Source organism: Falco cherrug, chromosome 4 (assembly GCF_023634085.1).
Source record: "Falco cherrug isolate bFalChe1 chromosome 4, bFalChe1.pri, whole genome shotgun sequence".
Taxonomy (NCBI): domain Eukaryota; kingdom Metazoa; phylum Chordata; class Aves; order Falconiformes; family Falconidae; genus Falco; species Falco cherrug.
Window position 1 is genome coordinate 74,071,400 of NC_073700.1, and position 18,098 is coordinate 74,089,497.

The 18,098-nt window shown below is 34.6% G+C and overlaps 1 protein-coding gene across 5 annotated transcripts in view; it reads right to left on the reverse strand.

Moving 5' to 3' along the window:
• LOC102049734 (ATP-dependent translocase ABCB1) overlaps nucleotides 1–18,098 on the reverse strand; it is a 53,574-nt gene that overhangs the window by 14,141 nt on the left and 21,335 nt on the right. For all 5 annotated transcript variants that reach the window (XR_008731957.1, XM_055708570.1, XM_055708569.1 and 2 more), the window contains 14 exons: nucleotides 17,443–17,567; nucleotides 16,525–16,696; nucleotides 14,767–14,880; nucleotides 13,676–13,786; nucleotides 10,796–10,921; nucleotides 10,415–10,618; nucleotides 9,869–10,039; nucleotides 7,323–7,484; nucleotides 5,603–5,785; nucleotides 5,216–5,362; nucleotides 4,793–4,897; nucleotides 2,824–2,901; nucleotides 1,314–1,397; nucleotides 144–347 (listed from right to left, as the gene is read on the reverse strand). Coding sequence is in view for 4 of the 5 variants with exons in the window: in XM_055708570.1 (XP_055564545.1) it covers nucleotides 144–347; nucleotides 1,314–1,397; nucleotides 2,824–2,901; nucleotides 4,793–4,897; nucleotides 5,216–5,362; nucleotides 5,603–5,785; nucleotides 7,323–7,484; nucleotides 9,869–10,039; nucleotides 10,415–10,618; nucleotides 10,796–10,921; nucleotides 13,676–13,786; nucleotides 14,767–14,880; nucleotides 16,525–16,696; nucleotides 17,443–17,567 (1,986 nt within the window). In the remaining variant the exon portion in view is untranslated. The remainder of the gene's footprint in view (nucleotides 1–143; nucleotides 348–1,313; nucleotides 1,398–2,823; nucleotides 2,902–4,792; nucleotides 4,898–5,215; nucleotides 5,363–5,602; nucleotides 5,786–7,322; nucleotides 7,485–9,868; nucleotides 10,040–10,414; nucleotides 10,619–10,795; nucleotides 10,922–13,675; nucleotides 13,787–14,766; nucleotides 14,881–16,524; nucleotides 16,697–17,442; nucleotides 17,568–18,098) is intronic.

The following is an 18,098-nucleotide window of genomic DNA, read 5'->3' on the forward strand; positions in this document are numbered from 1 at the left end:
TGAAACTATATAGAGCCTGTCTGTCTCTGGAAGTTACATATTATGATATGTTCTGTATATGGAAGTAATAGATCAGTCAACAATGCTTTCGTAAACATGTTTGTATACATTACACAGAAATAGATAAAATTCTCTAGACCCACCTTTCCTGCAGCTTCCAGCTCTTTTTTATCTTTCTTAGCATGCCCACTCAACATCTTCATTTCAATCATTCCTGCCACTGCAATGATCGGTATGACAGCTAGAAGTAGCAGGGTCAGCTGCCAGCCATAAACTAATGATATAATAATTCCAGTCCCCAGGTTAGCTATGTTTTGGGCAATTAATGCCAGTCTGACACCAGTTGCCTGGAGGAAGAAAAAAGACATTTCTTGCTAAAGTAACATTTTAAGTAAGGAGAGCGTTTTCACCTATAATATTCCTGATTCTTAAAACACTATTTCAAGTCTTAACTCAGTTTTGTTGTTTTTCAGAATAGGAGTTTCTTAAATGATTTGTAAAGGATTATCTAGATCATGTTTAATTCCCATATTCTGATTACTTAAATTTGCACTGCAGTTTCTAAATTTTGCTTTTGAAGCTGAACAGACTTTAACCATATCACATATTTACATTTTCAGCTAAATACTAAAATCTGTCACATTTTGTAAGTCATGCAGCTAGCTTTACAAGTCATCACACAGTGCCTAACAAAGAAGAAAATGAAATTTTAACTTCTACTATGGAAATAAAGCCAAAGATACTACAGAACTGCTCAGTTCAGAAAAAACCACATAACTTCATGTAGCAGCAAAAATTTACTTAAGCATACGTGAATAATTAAATTCAGTGCTCTGTAGCCTAAATATTACAGACTCCTGAAAGTTCACAAATTACTTCTAAAGAATCTCCAAAAAGTAACATGGAAAAGGAAGTTTATTGCTACTATATCTAATTTTTTTTCATATAAGGAATCTGTATAATCCAAAAAGAGTAGAAGGTCATAAACTGAACAAATTTAGATACATATATTTAGGTAAATAAAGTATCTCTAAACAGACTTCTTAGATATAGAGATTCCCAATGTATTTGTTTAATAATGAAGACCCTGAAACATTAAACTTTTAAAAAAATGTCAACTTGGTAATTATTTTGTAAACATATATTACCATCATTGTTATAAAACACATCAGTGCATTCTAAAGCAGCTATCATTTTATAGCAATTTTTAGTTGTCAAAGTCAAGAGACTGTTATCTAACCAGTCAAACCCAAGCTGCAACTTTATTACATGCTAACCCAAATACAAAAATTCCAAAACAAAATTTTACTTACTCCTTTCACTTGTGAGGCATCATTAGCAAGTCTTGTAGTTAATGCTCCAGTGCTATTTTTAGGATTATCAAACCAGCCCATGTCCTACAATAAGAAGCATCTTTCTTAGGACCAGTTTTTGGACATTTCATTCAAACCGCAAAGTAAAAGTGTTTGCCTAGTATAACCGAGTTCAGTGTCAGAAGACTGTATTTGGCAGCACATCAGTTCTGCGTATTTAATAAAATCTAATTTCTTAATTGCACAATGAATATTTTTTAGAAAAAAAAAAAGCGTATGCTTGTGGATGATCTGATGTGTACCTTGTCACTGCTGAAAAAGGAGAGCAGCCTGGGAGATTTCCAAACCCAAAATTTACCCTCCCCTTCCCCTGCTGAAACTGCATCTCCTTGAAGGAGACATCTCTTCAGTCACACTCCTTCACAACTGCAAAGCTGTTTGGGGCCGAATGTAGTGTAAAGCATTTTCAGGGTAAAAATTCCCAATTCATTGCTTTGCTCTTTCCCAGATTGAAGAGGCTTATTTGGAAGCTGTGAGATCCCAACAAAAAACCCAACAAAAACCCCAAATAAACTGGTCTGTTTGATCAAAGTCAGAGTTGGAGTCAGGTACACCGTTTATAATTTATTCATCATGTGACCAAATATCTGATATAAATTTTCATGTGTAATATGCATTGAATGAAGACCTGATAATGTATTACAGGCATTTGTGAATTGAGTCAGTTGTAAGATTGCTCTTTCATTAGATTTTCAGTGAGGCTGATCTATAAATCATAGATTTCAGACTACAACAGCTTTCTGTCCACATTGCAAATAGTCTTGTTCACAAGAATCAAATTCTGTGTCTACATGTAGCTTTATGTGCAAGACACAAACCCCCAGAAATATTATAGTGTGTATTTGAAAATCTAAAATACTGATCCTGAAATTGTACAAGATTAAGGCCAATTTAGATAACTACATGAATTACTTAAAAACATTATGAAATATTTATATTTTAATTCTCTGAAAGTGGCTTTAGATTTAAGTATACAATCTCACTATTGTATTAATGAACAACAATTATAGATTTGGGAACTATTTGAAAGAGATCTTCAATAAATAAATAAAAATGTACCTGTACATATTACACTTTAAATCAGACATCTGAAGTAAGCGTTACAATGTAAGCTGCACTGCATTGCATTTCTTTAGGGAAGAAAGGGCACCAGGAAAGAAAAGCAGGCAAATGAACACATAATGGAATACTACTGGTGCACATCAACTTGCCAGACCATAGTAACTTGGGTGTCCTTGCAAGGAGCGCGTAAAAAGCTTTTGTATTGATTTAAGACTCTCTCTCAGGATACTTCGCTTAACCACATGTAACTAACTAAATTGGTTTCTGGACTGATTTAAAGAATCTTCTCTGTAGACAAGTCATAATATCATAAATGTAGAATGTGGTTATTTTATGATACCTATATCATTATTTTTAAAACCATGGAAATAAGAATATTTCTCTTTACCTGTCTAAGCATTGCTTTAAATGCCATGAATCGAAGCCTCATTGTAAGAATTTCTCCAGCTTTCCCAAATGTGAAACCCTATTTGAGAAAAGGTGAAATTTTTAGCATACTGTTAGATTGTGTTTATTCAATAAATACTTTAGATACATTGTCTCTACAATGTCAAAATATGAAATATTGCAGTTCTAATTGCATGAAGCAAATGGAAAATCAAGTTTAATATTCACAAATTCCAGTAGGTTCACAGTACAGACATTCAGTATTATTTCTCAAAAAAAATACAGAGAGCATAACAGTATTTCCCAGCACTGCTTCATCAGCATGCTTAAAGGAAAAAAATCACTAATGAACCCTTTGACTTCATTTTTATCTGAGTTGACCTAAGTCAGATTTAAACAAGTGGCTTTTAGGTTAAAGACTTCGTAAGGCAATCGGGGTTCGTTGAAGTGAAACACAAATTTCCCATTGACCCAAATGGAATTAAGATTTCTTCCCTGGGATCCTAACATAACTATCAACAGTAATACATGAGTGATGTTTTATAATGAATTGAACACACTTCTAACCAGCTATGTGAATTAATTTAACAAGATACAAAAAAAGGAATACGGTGGTTACATTTTTGGGAAGATAACACTCTTCCTACATTTTAGTATTACACCAGTGTTTGTAATTAGCTTTGTTTAGCTTGCTACCATTTTTATGTGATTACAAATATTAGTTGTTTGGAATCTACATTTATGAAATTGAATACTCTTAAAATACAAACCACAGATGTAACTGTACTATGTGATACTAAGAAAAATTATTATGGCTTATTCCAATCAGCAAATATTTCTCCATTAACTGTGATCATTATCTTTGCTGTGCTCCTATACTGTCTGTAAATTTGCACGTGTAATTTTATGTGTAAATTTGCATATGTGACTTTGAAAAAAATCACAGAATAACATCAGAGAATGGGCACTATTTTCATTCTTACTAATCTGGGGGTGTTATATCTCAATGAACTCTTATATGACCATCTATAAATTGAGCAAATCCGTTATAGCCATCTATAACTCGGTCTTCTATACTCAAGGCCTTCTTGCATGCATGTGCAATGAGACAAAACCATAAATAAACCAAAAGGTTTTTTCAAGAGACTGTTTCTACTGCCATCTCAAGGGCACTTTAGTATTTCACTGTGTAGGCTCATTTAATGGATAAAACTATACAGACATATTCAGAAATTATAAACCAGACTATATATGAAAATATTAAAATGCCAAACTTTGCACCTGTATGATTACTACCTTTTTTTTCTGAACTGTGGCAGTGTTGTGGCAATTAGGTATGTCTAAGAATTAGCGTAAAGCTAAAATACTTCTTTTTTAAAAAGCTGAGATGGCTATAAAGATCAGTGAGAGCAGGGGATGAAGTATTACTGTTCAGCCATTAGTATTTGAGCAGGAGAAGCTGAGTATCACCATGATGGGTGTTGCTTGATGACCTGGGCCTGGGAATCTTTCGGGGGGATTCACATAAGACTTGAATGACGAAGGGGTTAAGGGAGTGAAAAATTTCAGAGCTAAGGCAGAGACCAGTAGATTTGCAGTTACTAACAGATTCAAATAGGAAGGCTTGAGGGTGAGAAGGGAGCAGTATAATGTAAAGGCTGGAGAGGTTGGCTCTTAGGTGGAAATGGAAAAAAAGAGTGAGAGAACCCAGTTTCCTGCTGAGATGTGTTTGGTGAAGAAGAGGGGAAGTTCTAAAGTTAAGCGATCAGAATAGGTTGGAAGGTCTCTAACACCTGAGAAGCTCTAGGTCAAAAAAGATTCAGTTCAGTACAAGGACACCTAGAATGGCAAATGTGGGTCCTGGTTTGAGTTGGAGACATATTAAGAAGGTACAAATTTTTAGTATATTTTAGATCTAATTTCTAAAACATGACAAACAATTATAATAAAGATAAAATAAGAAAACATACCTGAAAAAAGAAAGTAAAAAAGGAAATGATCCCAAGTACTAAAAACAGCACTGAATATAAGTTGCTTTTTTCTCTTAAAACGTTCTTGTCAGTTTCTGAAAAAATCTATAAAATAATATTTAAAACAACCTTTTAAAATCAACTAATTATCTAAAACACTTCCATCTTTCTCAATAACTACGTTTAGTAGTAATTTTCACTCATGCAAAATTCGAGCATATGTTACATATTATATAACAAGCAAATTTCAGGTTGTAGCAAGATTTTTAGGGTTCTGTAAATTTCACATAATTCTTCAGATTTTTGTAATAGTGCTTCATCCACTCCTTAGCTTCATTATGCAGTGATTAATTAAGATCTGGTTTTATTAGAAATAAATTTTGTGGGGTTTATAGTATTTTGGATTAATTTATTCAAACTTACCCCTATAATTTCTGAAAATATGATTGCAAATGCAGGTTGTAAAGCTCCATTGATAATTGCACAGAAAGTTCCAGCTACAAAGTATGGCCATTCAGTTTTGTTCAACTTCATAATTTTCAGAAATGGAGCTGAAGGTAATTCCTCATCCTGAAAAATGGGAATTCTGTTAGGACAAACATGGATGTATTTGGAGAAATGTGGAGAAAAAGAGAGATTAATAGTCAATTTCCTACTCCTAGAATCACTCAGGAGAAGTCAAATGTATATTTTTTAATAACATGAATAATTAACTGTACGTTTCTTGTTTGTTTTTTTTTTAATACAAGGAACAAAGAGACCTGTTAGAATATATCTAAAGTTCACTAACAGCTCTACAAAGATACTTACAAGTGAACTTGTTTTCTCACCAGGATCATCATTTTGTGCTCCTGGCTTTTTCATGCTTCTCCGAGTTGATCGTCTTCTCAATCCTTTTGTTAAGGATTCTTCAAATTCTGATTCTGATTCACTTGTTTTGGCACTAAGTGCATTCTGATCTTTTTCTGATAGTGGAACTTCAGCTTCTATTGCCTAAAAGAGGGAAGAACATGATGCTAATATTAATTATGCATATATTACTTTGAACTTTCAGCATTATCAAAGTAAAGGTTATTAAAGCAAAAGTAATTTTGACTGTTTCAGTGGAAAGAGATATGGGGAAAACAATATATAATACTACAAAGCAGATATAAAAATCTGTATTATATTTGAATAGACCTCTATCTTCAGAGCTTGATCCATATATAAGATTATCCCAGCTCGTAAGTGGATGTCAGGTGAGTGGAAGTAGCTGCTCTTTTTTTGTGAATTAACTCCTAACAGAGTTTTAAATTGAGTGTAAACCATTTGCATTCATCTTGGGATCTCTTTGAATGTGTTCTCAGTGGATATATTGTTTATTCATGAAGTGAGAAAAAATTACCTCTCTTCAGTACAGAACACTTAACAATTTACTTTAAATGTAATAAGGAAGTTCAGGATTGAACAAGTCAAAAAGAGATGTTGACTGAAAAATCTGAACAGTCTGGAAAAGAGCCCAACTTTTGGTGGTAGTTTTGCCAGTCAGTTTGACAGAATAAATAAATGTCTAACCACCACTGAGGTATTTAATAGTAACTGTATTCAAAGTTGCCTTCAACTTGTTTTTCTTTTTTTCCAGTCAGTTTTTATCTCTTACTGCTTTTTGTACTACCACTAAAGTATTTTTTTTGCTTTCTTTCCTTTTTTTTCCTGTTATTACTTTGTTTCCATTTCCTAATTTTTCCCATTATCACATTTGCTTGAATACAAAGTAATCTAAGGTGATCAAATGCATTCTTATAGTTATTTTATGAAGATATGTTTTAACTGGCCTTTTAAACTTTTTTTTCAGTCTGACATACTAAGATAGCAGTTTCAGTTTCTTTAACGGGCATTGCAGTTATGCAGTACAACACCAGTGACACAGGTGACAATGAAGCTCGGCTATATCACATGGGACACTGGGAAGTATCAAAGTATTTTGTTCTTCATATAATAACTAACAAGTTTTTGGTATTTATATTAATTTCCAATCTCTTTGACTTTGGTTACAAAACTTTAAAAGTGTACATATTTTTGCACTCAGCATAGCTGGGATTATTCTTCTCCTGTTCCTCCACTTCTTTTTCTTCTTTAGGAAGGAATTCCATATGAAGGACTATAACTAAACAGCTTAAAATATGGATGCTCTATTCCTCCAGTACCAGCTCCTGTATTTTACCTTTTATTATAGACTAAGAACAAGCAATGGAATAGCAGACTACCATAGGCAGTTGCCTTACATTAACTGCATAAAAGGAAAATACAAAATAATCTTTTAAGTTTAAATTCCTAGAGGATTAAAAATGTACTATCCTGCATTTAAATAGGTCTGGTATCAAAACCAATGGTGTTCTCTCTCAAATTACTGCTTTCCTTTTAAAGTACATATCTTTTTGCTGTTAAAAAAATATGCTGCAGAATTCCTCATACTTCTGATAGTATACAATAACTATGTGCATGGAATAGAAAAAAGAAAATGAGGCAACAGCTAGCAAGGAAAAAGTACCTGCATGTTAACAAGTTTGTAGTAGATTCCCTTTCTCTCAAGCAATTTAAAATGATTTCCTTGTTCTGTGATAACTCCACCTTCAAACACAGCTATAAGATCTGCATTTCGGACTGTTGACAGTCGATGAGCTACTACAACCGTGGTGCGTCCTTCCCTTGCCTAGAAATGACAATATATAATATAAAAATTTCTAAGTATATTCAAAAATTGTTCATCTTCATATTAGACTTGAATAAGACCTAAGGGAAACATTAAAATGGTTCACAGAAAAGTAAAACTAAAAAAAATAAATTTAAAACCAGATTTCAACTAGTACCTTAAAACAGAAATATAATGTTTAGTTTGAAAATTAATATTAGACACAATCTTTCACTGTGGGACATAAACCCATCAAATTTTGATCACAAATATCTAAACAAAATTATCAATAATTAGAATTTTAGAATGTTACAATGTTACAAACCTTAATATTTTAAAAATTCTAGAAGGTTTTATGTTTAAGCCCATAGTTGTGCATTTAAAACTTAAAATCTGTGAAGGATATTTTTATTCAGAGGCATTAGAAAATATTTCACAGTGACATTTTAAAAAATTTCATTGCATTAAGCTCTAAATCATTGCTGACTCAAGTAGCTTCACTGAAAACAAAGTTCTCTACAATTCCATGTGAAATACATTTCAACTACCTACCTATATTTGGATATTTATAAGCCTGTTGCACATAATGTATCAAATCTCACAGCTGGCCATTTTAATTACTAGACTGTACTAAAGAGATCAAGCAACTTTTAAATAATTGAAGTAATGATCCCAAGCAGTGGAATTTTGTTGGAACCTGGATGGAGTTCATCTTCAGTGATGTCCCTCAAGGGTCCATACTGGGACGCCTAATATTAAATTTCTTCATCATTGATGGAGACAAACGGGATTGACTGCACACTTGGCAAGTCTGCAGATGGCACCAAGCTGAGTGGTGTGTGGTTGATTCATTTGAGGGGAGGAATTTGAAGGCATCCAGAGGGACTTTAACAAGCTTGAGGAGTGGGCCCACTTGAACCTCATGAAGTTGAAAAAGACCAAGTGCAAGGCCCTGCACCTGGTTCAGGACAATCCTCAATATTAATATGGACTGGAGGATGAATGGATTGAGAGCAGGCCTGCAGAGAAGGGCTTGGGAATGCTGGTGGAAGAAAAATTGGACATAAGCCAGCAACGTGCACTTTCAGCCCAGAAAGTCAATGGTATCCTGCACTTCATAAAAAGAAGTGTGACCAGCAGGCTGAGGGAGGGGATTCTGCCCCTCTACTCCACTCTGGTGAGACCCTACGTGGTGTACTGCATCCAGTGCAAGACAGACATGGACCCGTTAGAGTGCGTCCTGAGGGGGGGCCACAAAAATGATCAGAGGGCTGAAAGACCTCTCCTATGAAGAAAGCCTGAGGGGCTGTTCAGCCTGGAGAAGGCTCCATGGAAACCATATTGTGGCCTTTCAGTATATAAAGGGGGCTTGTAAGAAAGAGACTTTTTACCAGGGCCTGTAGTGACAGGTCAAGGAGCAATGCTTTTAAACTGAACGAGGGTAGATTTAGATTGGCTATAAGGAAGAAATTTTTTACGAGGATGGTGAGATGCTGGAACAGATTGCCCAGACAAGCTGTGGATTCTCCATCATTGGAAGTGTTCAAGGCCAGGCTGGATGGGGCTTTGAGCAACTTGGTCTAGTGGAAGGTGTCCCTGCCCATGGCAGAGGGGTTCAACTAGATGATCTTTAAAGTTCCCTTCCAAGCCAAACCATTTTATGATTCTGTGAGTCCCTAGGTCTTCTACAAAGCTTTATAAGGATCAAAATTTATAAGCTAATGTGACCAATAAAAGCTAGACAAATAACTTCTCTATTAAATGTGTTTCCATTAATAATTCTCCTCAAACTGTCTTTCTCTGTCCAACAGCAGCAGGAAGCATTACAGTACTCCAGCAGAATCCAACTGAATAAATTCAGAATACCATTTGGAGATACAGCCCCAGTATGAATACAGAGACTCCTGAGCTGCACCAGGGTTCAGCTGTCATTACTGAAACAGCTCTCCATTAAGAACAAGCCAAGCACCTAGAAGTATTCATGTTAACTAGAACAAATGTTTCCTGGGAGTGTTTCCTGCCAACTCACTGCTACAATAACTTAGGAACACGCTGGTAGCGCTTACCTTGTCTGTCAGGCTTCGACACACATTAATTAAGTAGGTAACTCACAGAAATACATGTCAGTAAGACACATAATTGTAGAGGGTGGTATTTACACCAAGACAATGTTATTTCAGCTTCATAATGCAGAAAATATAATTCCATCTTCTCACTTGAAACAAATTCCTCTCTGTAATACCTGCAGGATCTCAAAAAATCTCTGTACGGAGAGTATTTGCTAAATCCAAGTTTACCTTTTGTGTTTTAAGGGTCTCAATTACTGACAGCTCTTTCAACAAATGTCTGGAAAAAAGTAGATATTAAGCTCCTGCTTACCTGCTTCATTTTAGAACACTACTGACCTTGTCCAGTGCTGCCTGCACAACTGATTCACTCTCAGTATCCAAAGCTGATGTTGCCTCATCAAGCAGAAGAATTTTAGGATTGCGAACCAGAGCTCGGGCAATTGCTATTCTTTGTTTCTGGCCCCCGCTCAGCTGTGCCCCTCTGTCTCCAACCACGGTTTCAAACTTCTACAAGACAACCACACACATTTATGTTGGAATAATACTCAGTGGCACAGTCCTTTCGCCAAAGAAAGGCAGCGTAAAGAAAGGGCACATCAGGATCAGCAGCCCCAGCAGCATCTTCTCCTTCCTCTAAAACACCTGCTTGGATATACCTGCCAAATCATTTGTGTCCCTGGAATTCTAACGGTTCTTCAAATGCCCACCAAGTCATGACCTAAAGATTTAAAACTGGCATTCTTCCAAAAAGTTACAAGGAAGCTCTGCATATTCACAGCTCCAGGCATAGCATCCTCTGTTTACCAGAATCCCTTCTAAGGAACTATTTGGCACAAGAAGCTTTAGGAGAAATTATTTCAGCAGGACAGCTGGTTTGCTTACGTCGGGTAGCTTCATGATGAAGTCAAAAGCATTGGCTTCCTTGGTAGCTTTCTCAATCTCTTCCATGGTGACATCCTCACGGCCATAGCGAATGTTTTCTGCAATGGTAGTAGCAAATAGCACGGGCTCCTGATTCACCACACCAATGATCTCCCGCAGAAATCTTACGTTTATGGTCTTAATATCCTGCCCGTCAATGGTAACCTAAACAAAAAGCAGCAGACAAAAATTTACTTCAGTGTTTTGGTCAAGGAACCTCTCTCCCCAGGCTGGCACATGCCTTCTTAGGGGAGACTGTACCATGTCATTGGAACAAGGCCGGCGAGGCCAGAACTAGACTTGCAACGACACAGAGCCGTCCTCTCGCTTGAGGTACCTTACCGTGCCTTCCTTGGGATCGTAAAATCTCTGGATGAGCTGAACAGTTGTACTTTTCCCACAGCCACTGCCACCAACCAGGGCCACTGTCTGGCCACAACTAACCTTGAGATTCAAGCCCTTCAGTACCTGTGCATGTAAGAAATGTGACCCAAAACATAACAGTATATAAAAACATCAGTGTAAATTTGAAGTACTCTTTAGAGTTTCAGTAAAAAATCCTCCATATTTATAGCAGAATCTGGTATAAAATAAGATTTATAAACACGTGAGTTTAAATTTTGCATAACTAATGATTTCAGCTTAATGTTCTTCACATTTACACCACAATTGGTCCCATATCAATGTATTATACAACACAGTTCACAATTACCCATATCATGAGCCTGTTTATATGACAGAATATGATTACTACCCATAACTAAAATATAATATAGAAACAATATGATGCAATATTTCTGTATTATGTTGCTTCACCTTTTTCTTTAATGTACAATTTAATGCAAATTACAGAAATTACTATTGTCACAGTTAAAAGTGGCAGAATATACTCTACATTGTTTTGGAGGGAAAATAATTTTAGTAAACTTGAGGTAACCTTAACTTTTCCCTTCTGATTGGAATTGCTGGTGGGACTTTTGAATGGTAACATTTCATTACATGATATATAAGCTTTTTGTATTAGTCAGCATAAAACATAGCATTTCACAACCATGGAAGATAACAAAGTTTTGTCTTCCCTGGGCCTCTTACAAGGGTCAATGTAGGTCTCTGGTGCCATGTAATTGCTCTTTCATTTTATTTCCACAAATATAACTGGTATTGAGCTGTGTAGTGGGGCTGGAGAACAGTCGGTTTGCATGTGCATGCCATGTATATTTGATTTTGCCCATCTTCCTACTTAACCTGCTCACCTGATTAGTGAGAAGATACAAAAATAGGAAAAAAAGGAATAAAGTGGGTTTGTTTCTACTTTAAATGACAAAAGTTGTACCGGACTCTCTACAGCTTTCATTACTTTGCATAACCTCTGTGGTTGGAATTGATTATTGAAATGGGCAAAAACATTATTTTTGGCTAATTAGTCTTCTAGTAGGACTAGGCTACAATGAACTATGCATACCTGAATGCTGACACCTGCATTGTGGCTAAGTGCATTTTTCCATTCTAAACATACTGCCATGCATCGATGTACTTCTCAATACTTTGCAGCCCAGTGGCTTTGTTACCTTCTCTTTCTTACTAAATTTCTACCCTTAGCACTACCACTGCCCCTTCACCCTTAGTACCAATATTAGTGTGCTTTACAAGTGAAATATATCTGACTGTTTAGGAAAAAAAGGCATAGATAAATCACAACTTTTAGGAAGTCTTATTTTGCTATAATATTTATAGATTAAAACAAGAAGTCCAACATCTGTAATAAAAACTGAAAATGTATTAAGCAGCCTCATTTAATCTTCTGGTCATAATGCCATATATAATTTAGTCTATAGACCATGTATAAAACAACTCAAATGAAACGTAAATAAAGGTAACAATAATACAATATAATACTAGATAATAATAAATATATAAATATTTATATTATATTTATATTCTTTATATCATTATTTATTATTGTTTGTAAAATTATTTCTATATCTATATTAAATACTTGTTATTTATACAATTATTATATATAAAGTTAATAGTAAAGATAATAATAATGCAAATAGAAATTGACCTAAAACCTGTGGATCACTGCTGTTTCTAACAACTTAAAGCAAACAGAAGAGAGATTGAGGACAGCAAATAAATCAATTTAGTGAGATAGGAAGTAACTTGCAGTCTTCATCATGTCTGTCAGTTACCTTCCTGCCCTTAATCCTGTTGAGAAGAAGAGTTAACTTAAAAATCATGTAGATTAAATTTAACTCATCATAGTTAATTTCTGCTTATTTCACCTCCTCATTTTTGTCTTTACTATAATTTATGAAATACTTACTAAATGTTTGGTGTACCCTTAACTTCCTACATTCATCTCTGAAATCATGGGGGAGAAATCTCCGTTTGTATTGTACCTGCATGAACTTATAAAATAGTCCATTGAGATCAATAGTTGTCTTTCCATTTATATTTCTATATGAAGAAAAGTGAGGCACATTCACTTAAATCCCTTTCTTGATAGAAGGAAAAGCTAAAATATTTGACATATGTATGAGTAAAAATGGCTTAAAAAGAAAGCTCTGTGTCTTTCCTTTCTGCTAATCAAAAGTAAGAAAGATCCCCTGATCAAGGTCAGTGATTTTCCTTCAAGGTAGGGAACGAATTGGTTACATAGTACAAAGATACTCTTCATGAAAATATTTTCATAAATCATTCAAATGTCTTTCACCTCCACTGAATTAAGACTCTGGACTTATGACAGTGCTTTAAAAAACAAACTTTTTCTCTGTCTAGACAGACAAATATAGATTCTGATCTATATTCCATATATAATACATCCTTGATGGATCTGGTTTCTTTAACTGGTTGAGATATAGTCTTAACAGAGCTGCAATGCAGGCACTTTTGAAACCCACTATCTTATTATTATTACTACACACAAACACTTGGGTTAGATGCATAAATTTAGATTCTGACAGCAATAAATCTTTATGTTTCATTTCATAACCACACTGACTATAGTTTTACACAGAAAACTTCAGAAAACTTAACACGTTCAGCTAAGGTGTAAATAATTCTAGACAAAATCACTGTGATAGCAAAGTAATTTTATATAAATTAGAGAATCAACTTGGAATTGTTATATTTTCAACAAAATTTTGTTTATGTGACTTTGTTTTCCTAACAAATGATTCACGTTTAACTGTAATATGTAGCAAGTTTCATTTACAGTACCTCAACATCTGGTCTGGATGGATAATTGAAGTAAACATTTTGGAATTCCAGGTTTCCTTTTATTTGGTCTGGTTTGTGACCTGTCTCTGAATAATTGTCAATTTGAGGTTCCTGTGCAAAATAAAATATAAAAAACACTCAAAGTTATTTCCCAATGATTATTTTTTTTTTTGTAAATGAGTCCTAGAATGCACCATTATTCTGCAGAGATATTAAATGTAATTGTAAAGCAATTTAGGTGAGATTTCTGAAACATGTAAATTGCATGTTTTGCTGCTTCATTACTATATTGATCATCTGCTCATGCAAGAATATTTTATAACTTGTCCATTTAAGCTTTTGCATGAATTTAGTATGTTGTCTTCAAGACTCGATCCACAGCTAGCCATAATTTGAGATTCATTTCACTGCCTGATGATTAACCTGAACAGATCATCTTTAATGAGCTGTTCATATATGCTGTTCATTTATAGCTTTGCCCTTTCTGCTGAAACAATTTGGGTGAGAAAGAGCCAATCCACTGACCATTAAGCAGAAACAAAGGTCTTAAACTGTCACTATTCTTTCATTCCATCTAGGCTGGGTCTAGAACTTGAAGCATGTCTTAACAATAATCCAAAATATGCAATTGTATTTTAGAGAGCTTCATCAGCTAGTAAAATCACAGATCCCTGATTTCAGACTCTCTGGGCAATTGAAGTACATATCCAAGTTACCAGGTTGTTTTTTATTGATTTGCCAACACTCACACTAATCGAGGTGCCAATGATATATTAAACCTACACTAGCTGCAATCACATATCTATATAGCACCATAGACATGCCTTTCATGATAATAACATTAGAGGATACTTCCAACTCCAAGTAATTCAGAGATCCAGTACTTTTACCTTTGAAGCAAGGACTGATAAGTCTAGAAGTCAAAGAGGAACTCATTTATAATAACACATTTTATCTACTTCTATTGTTCTATTTCTGCTTATTTCATACACTGTTATTTACTCTTACTAATTTCGTATCTATAAATAGTGCCTGTACTTAAAAAAGAAGGGTCTCTTAGTTTTGACATGAATGAGGGCAAAGATACTCACATTGTCTATGATATTAAAGATTGCATAGGCAGCTCCTCTTGCACTAGCAAATGCTTCTATGCTTGGAGCAGTTTGTCCAATACTGAAAGCTCCGATCAATACAGAGAAAAAGACCTGGAAAAAATGTTCATGGTGACATATATCAATTTTCATTTAAGCAGAGAATTACATTTATTTATTTACATTAGATATCTTTGGATCAGGAGGCTCCATGCCTGTTAATGGAAATTTAAGGAATTTAGAATTGAAGGGCCTCTCTTAAACATAGAGTAACATTAAGAAAAGGATTTTCTGAGATTCAGCTGAGAACTGAGTTCCTGCACAATGTTAATGTTGCAAACATACTGATAAGTAAAAAAGTGACTCAGATCTGCAAAACCTGTGTCAAAAATTGTATAATTACACTTGATGTCTCAAGATTTATTGCACTAATTCATCATTTGGCAATAGATGTTCCAAAGACCAGAAAGTATATTGCATATTTTGCATTGGAACAAGGACAGATATGCAAATCACTATTCTGCTTTCCAAGTGACAGTGAAATAGAAGTATACAAATCCAAATGTCCATCACCAATAAAGGGTCCCTCTTCTGGAATGAGACTGAGTGCAAGCAAACAAGAAAAAAAAAAAAAAACAGAAAAAGAAAAATTAGGTTATTTTCTCAGAGAAGCATAGTTTATTGCTTTCAGCTAGTATCAAAACAAAAGTAATAAAACCACACTGCTCAAAGATCATAATAACAGCCGGTACATCAGACCAAAGGTCCATCAAACCCATTATCTTTTCTCCAACAGTGCTCATTCACAACTGTGATACCTAATAAGGCAACATTCTCCCGTTCATGTTATAAAAACACCATTTCAATGAACTACAGCTTAGACAACAGAAATTGCAAATACTTTGAACTGAAAAAAATTACACAAAAGGGCATGAACCTCATAGATGTTTTGTATGCCAGCCTGCCTTAAAAAAAAAAAAAAAAAAAAAAAAAAAAAGGCAGGTTCAGAAGAGCCAGTAACACATATCAGAGTGATTTTTCACAGACTACAGTGATTCATAAATGAAACAGAACAGGTAGTTTAAAGAAGACAAATATGTACATATGGTCTCCTAACTGGGTTTCATCAAGGTTAACAGTTATTATTCTTACCATATTTCTTTGATATTTCATACAAAATTAGAATGGTTGCTGCAACAAGAGAAGAATTTCAGCTTTGATTTAGGAGTTATGGTTTTCTTCCTTTGGTTAGATGGTTACATATTTTCTAGTATATTTTTCTCCCCCTCGATTTCTAAAAATACTGTGATTCCAAGCTCTTATGGTGCAAAATATAAGAAAATCATCAATAGAATTATCTACTTATACCACAAAACAGCTGAAAGAAAAAGTATTTGCTTCTGCATCCTGAAAATATATTCAGCCTTACAAAACTGAAAACAAATAGCAAGTAGGAAGGGTACTGTAGGTCAGTTTTTGATTGAAGGGTTTCTATATGAGTCTGATCTTACGGAACTCAGAAAAGATGCAGAAATAGTTGAAAATAATATATTTTATTTGTCTTGATGTAGATTTTGAGATACTATAGAAACAGCATGTAGACTTTTGAGGTAAGAATATTTTTGTTAAGAAGGGATGTTATTTTGCTGATTTTGGCATAGAATTCTTACTAAACTCAAATAAGTTCCTGATATACACCTTAATGTATTTTCTTTAGTATTTTTTACTATAATTGGGAACTTAGTCTTTAATACTTACTGTGAGAACATTGCCAATAGTGTAATCATCAGTTAAGACCAAGGTAGTTCCATACCAGAAGGCCAGTGCATACGATGCATATATTAGTAAGAAAGCAGCACCTATAGAAATATTAGCTGTAATAGCCTTTTTTATTCCAATCCGCTTAGCATCTTCTAAATTTTTACGGTATCTGGAAGAAAGAAGTTCAAAATAGACTCAGATTTGTACCATGGCACACAGCACCAAAAATTCTGTGGATGAATTATAAAAAGAACATTCACTTAGTACAAGTTATATAAAATATATAACCCTAAGAATGTACAAAGGTAAGCCTGGTAGTCAGGCACACCTAAAAAAGCCAACATCAGTCAACCTGGTATATAGAAAAGAAAAGGGCATCATAGTTCGGGGACTGGCATTCAAGTTCCTTAAATAACCTGCAGGCCAGTGAACTTTTATTGCGAACCATTCACGACAGGTTTTGAGATTATAATAGCTTAAGACAAAAGGTTAAAATATGTCACAAGAATCATGTTTTACAATATAGTGGAAATAGAGATAGTATTTATTAGTACCTTTACAACAACTACTGAATAATCAGATTATAAAGGATACCATCACCTCTTCTCATGGGAGGGCCTTTTTTTTTTTTTGTCTAAAGCTCTCACCGTGTGATGTTTAAAGTGGTTTGTATGGTTTCAGAGCAGAGACAATTTATCAACTTCTTTTGTCACTTTCTAGAAAAATAACTACTTGTCTTTCAACATCTAGGGAAAGTTACAATAGCCTGTAAAGACCACTTCCTATTACCTCAAAATGCAGGAAGCACAAGACTTGCTTGTTTTGACAGACTTTCAACAGTAGATACAAGGAAATTTCAAAGCATCTGAAGAGAGTACTTTCAAATCAGCTGATGAAAGCAAACATTGCTCTTACCTTTTAATTTCTTTTGCCTGTCCTCCAAAAGCTATTACAGTACGGACTGCTGCCAGAACTTCCTCTGCAACAGCACCTGCTTTTGCATATGCAGCTTGTTCTTTGTCAGTGAAAGCAGAGAGAACCTAATACAGGATCAAATATTTTGACTTAAAAACCACAATGAGCTCAAGCACTTCATAATGGTTTTTATCAAGTTAACTTCCTTCCATTATGAAGCCTTTTGATTATATTACATATGAGTGCAGAATGTTCAATATCAAAATCCTTTTTAATTAATTAATTAATTAATAATTACATTATTAATTCAATCAACTAATTTAACATCACCCATTCTCAACAACTAAGGGCTGAATTTTTCACTCTGCTTTCATCCCGTGCATGAGATTAGATGACTATCCATACTGAGCTGGTGTGATTCTCCTCAAGCAAATCTCAGCTCATTCTCATCTCTGTCTACCTTAGCCAGTGGGCTCGATAGTTTACATTAATTGGCCACATTCCATGAAGACTCTTAGCCAGCAGACATATGTAGCACATGCTTCTCTACTCCTACCCTTTTTGAGATACACTCACTCCAGGCAGAGAAGGCTTATATGATCTTCGAAATACAAGGGAAAACACACTATAAAAATCTGAAGGCTTCCAAACAGCAA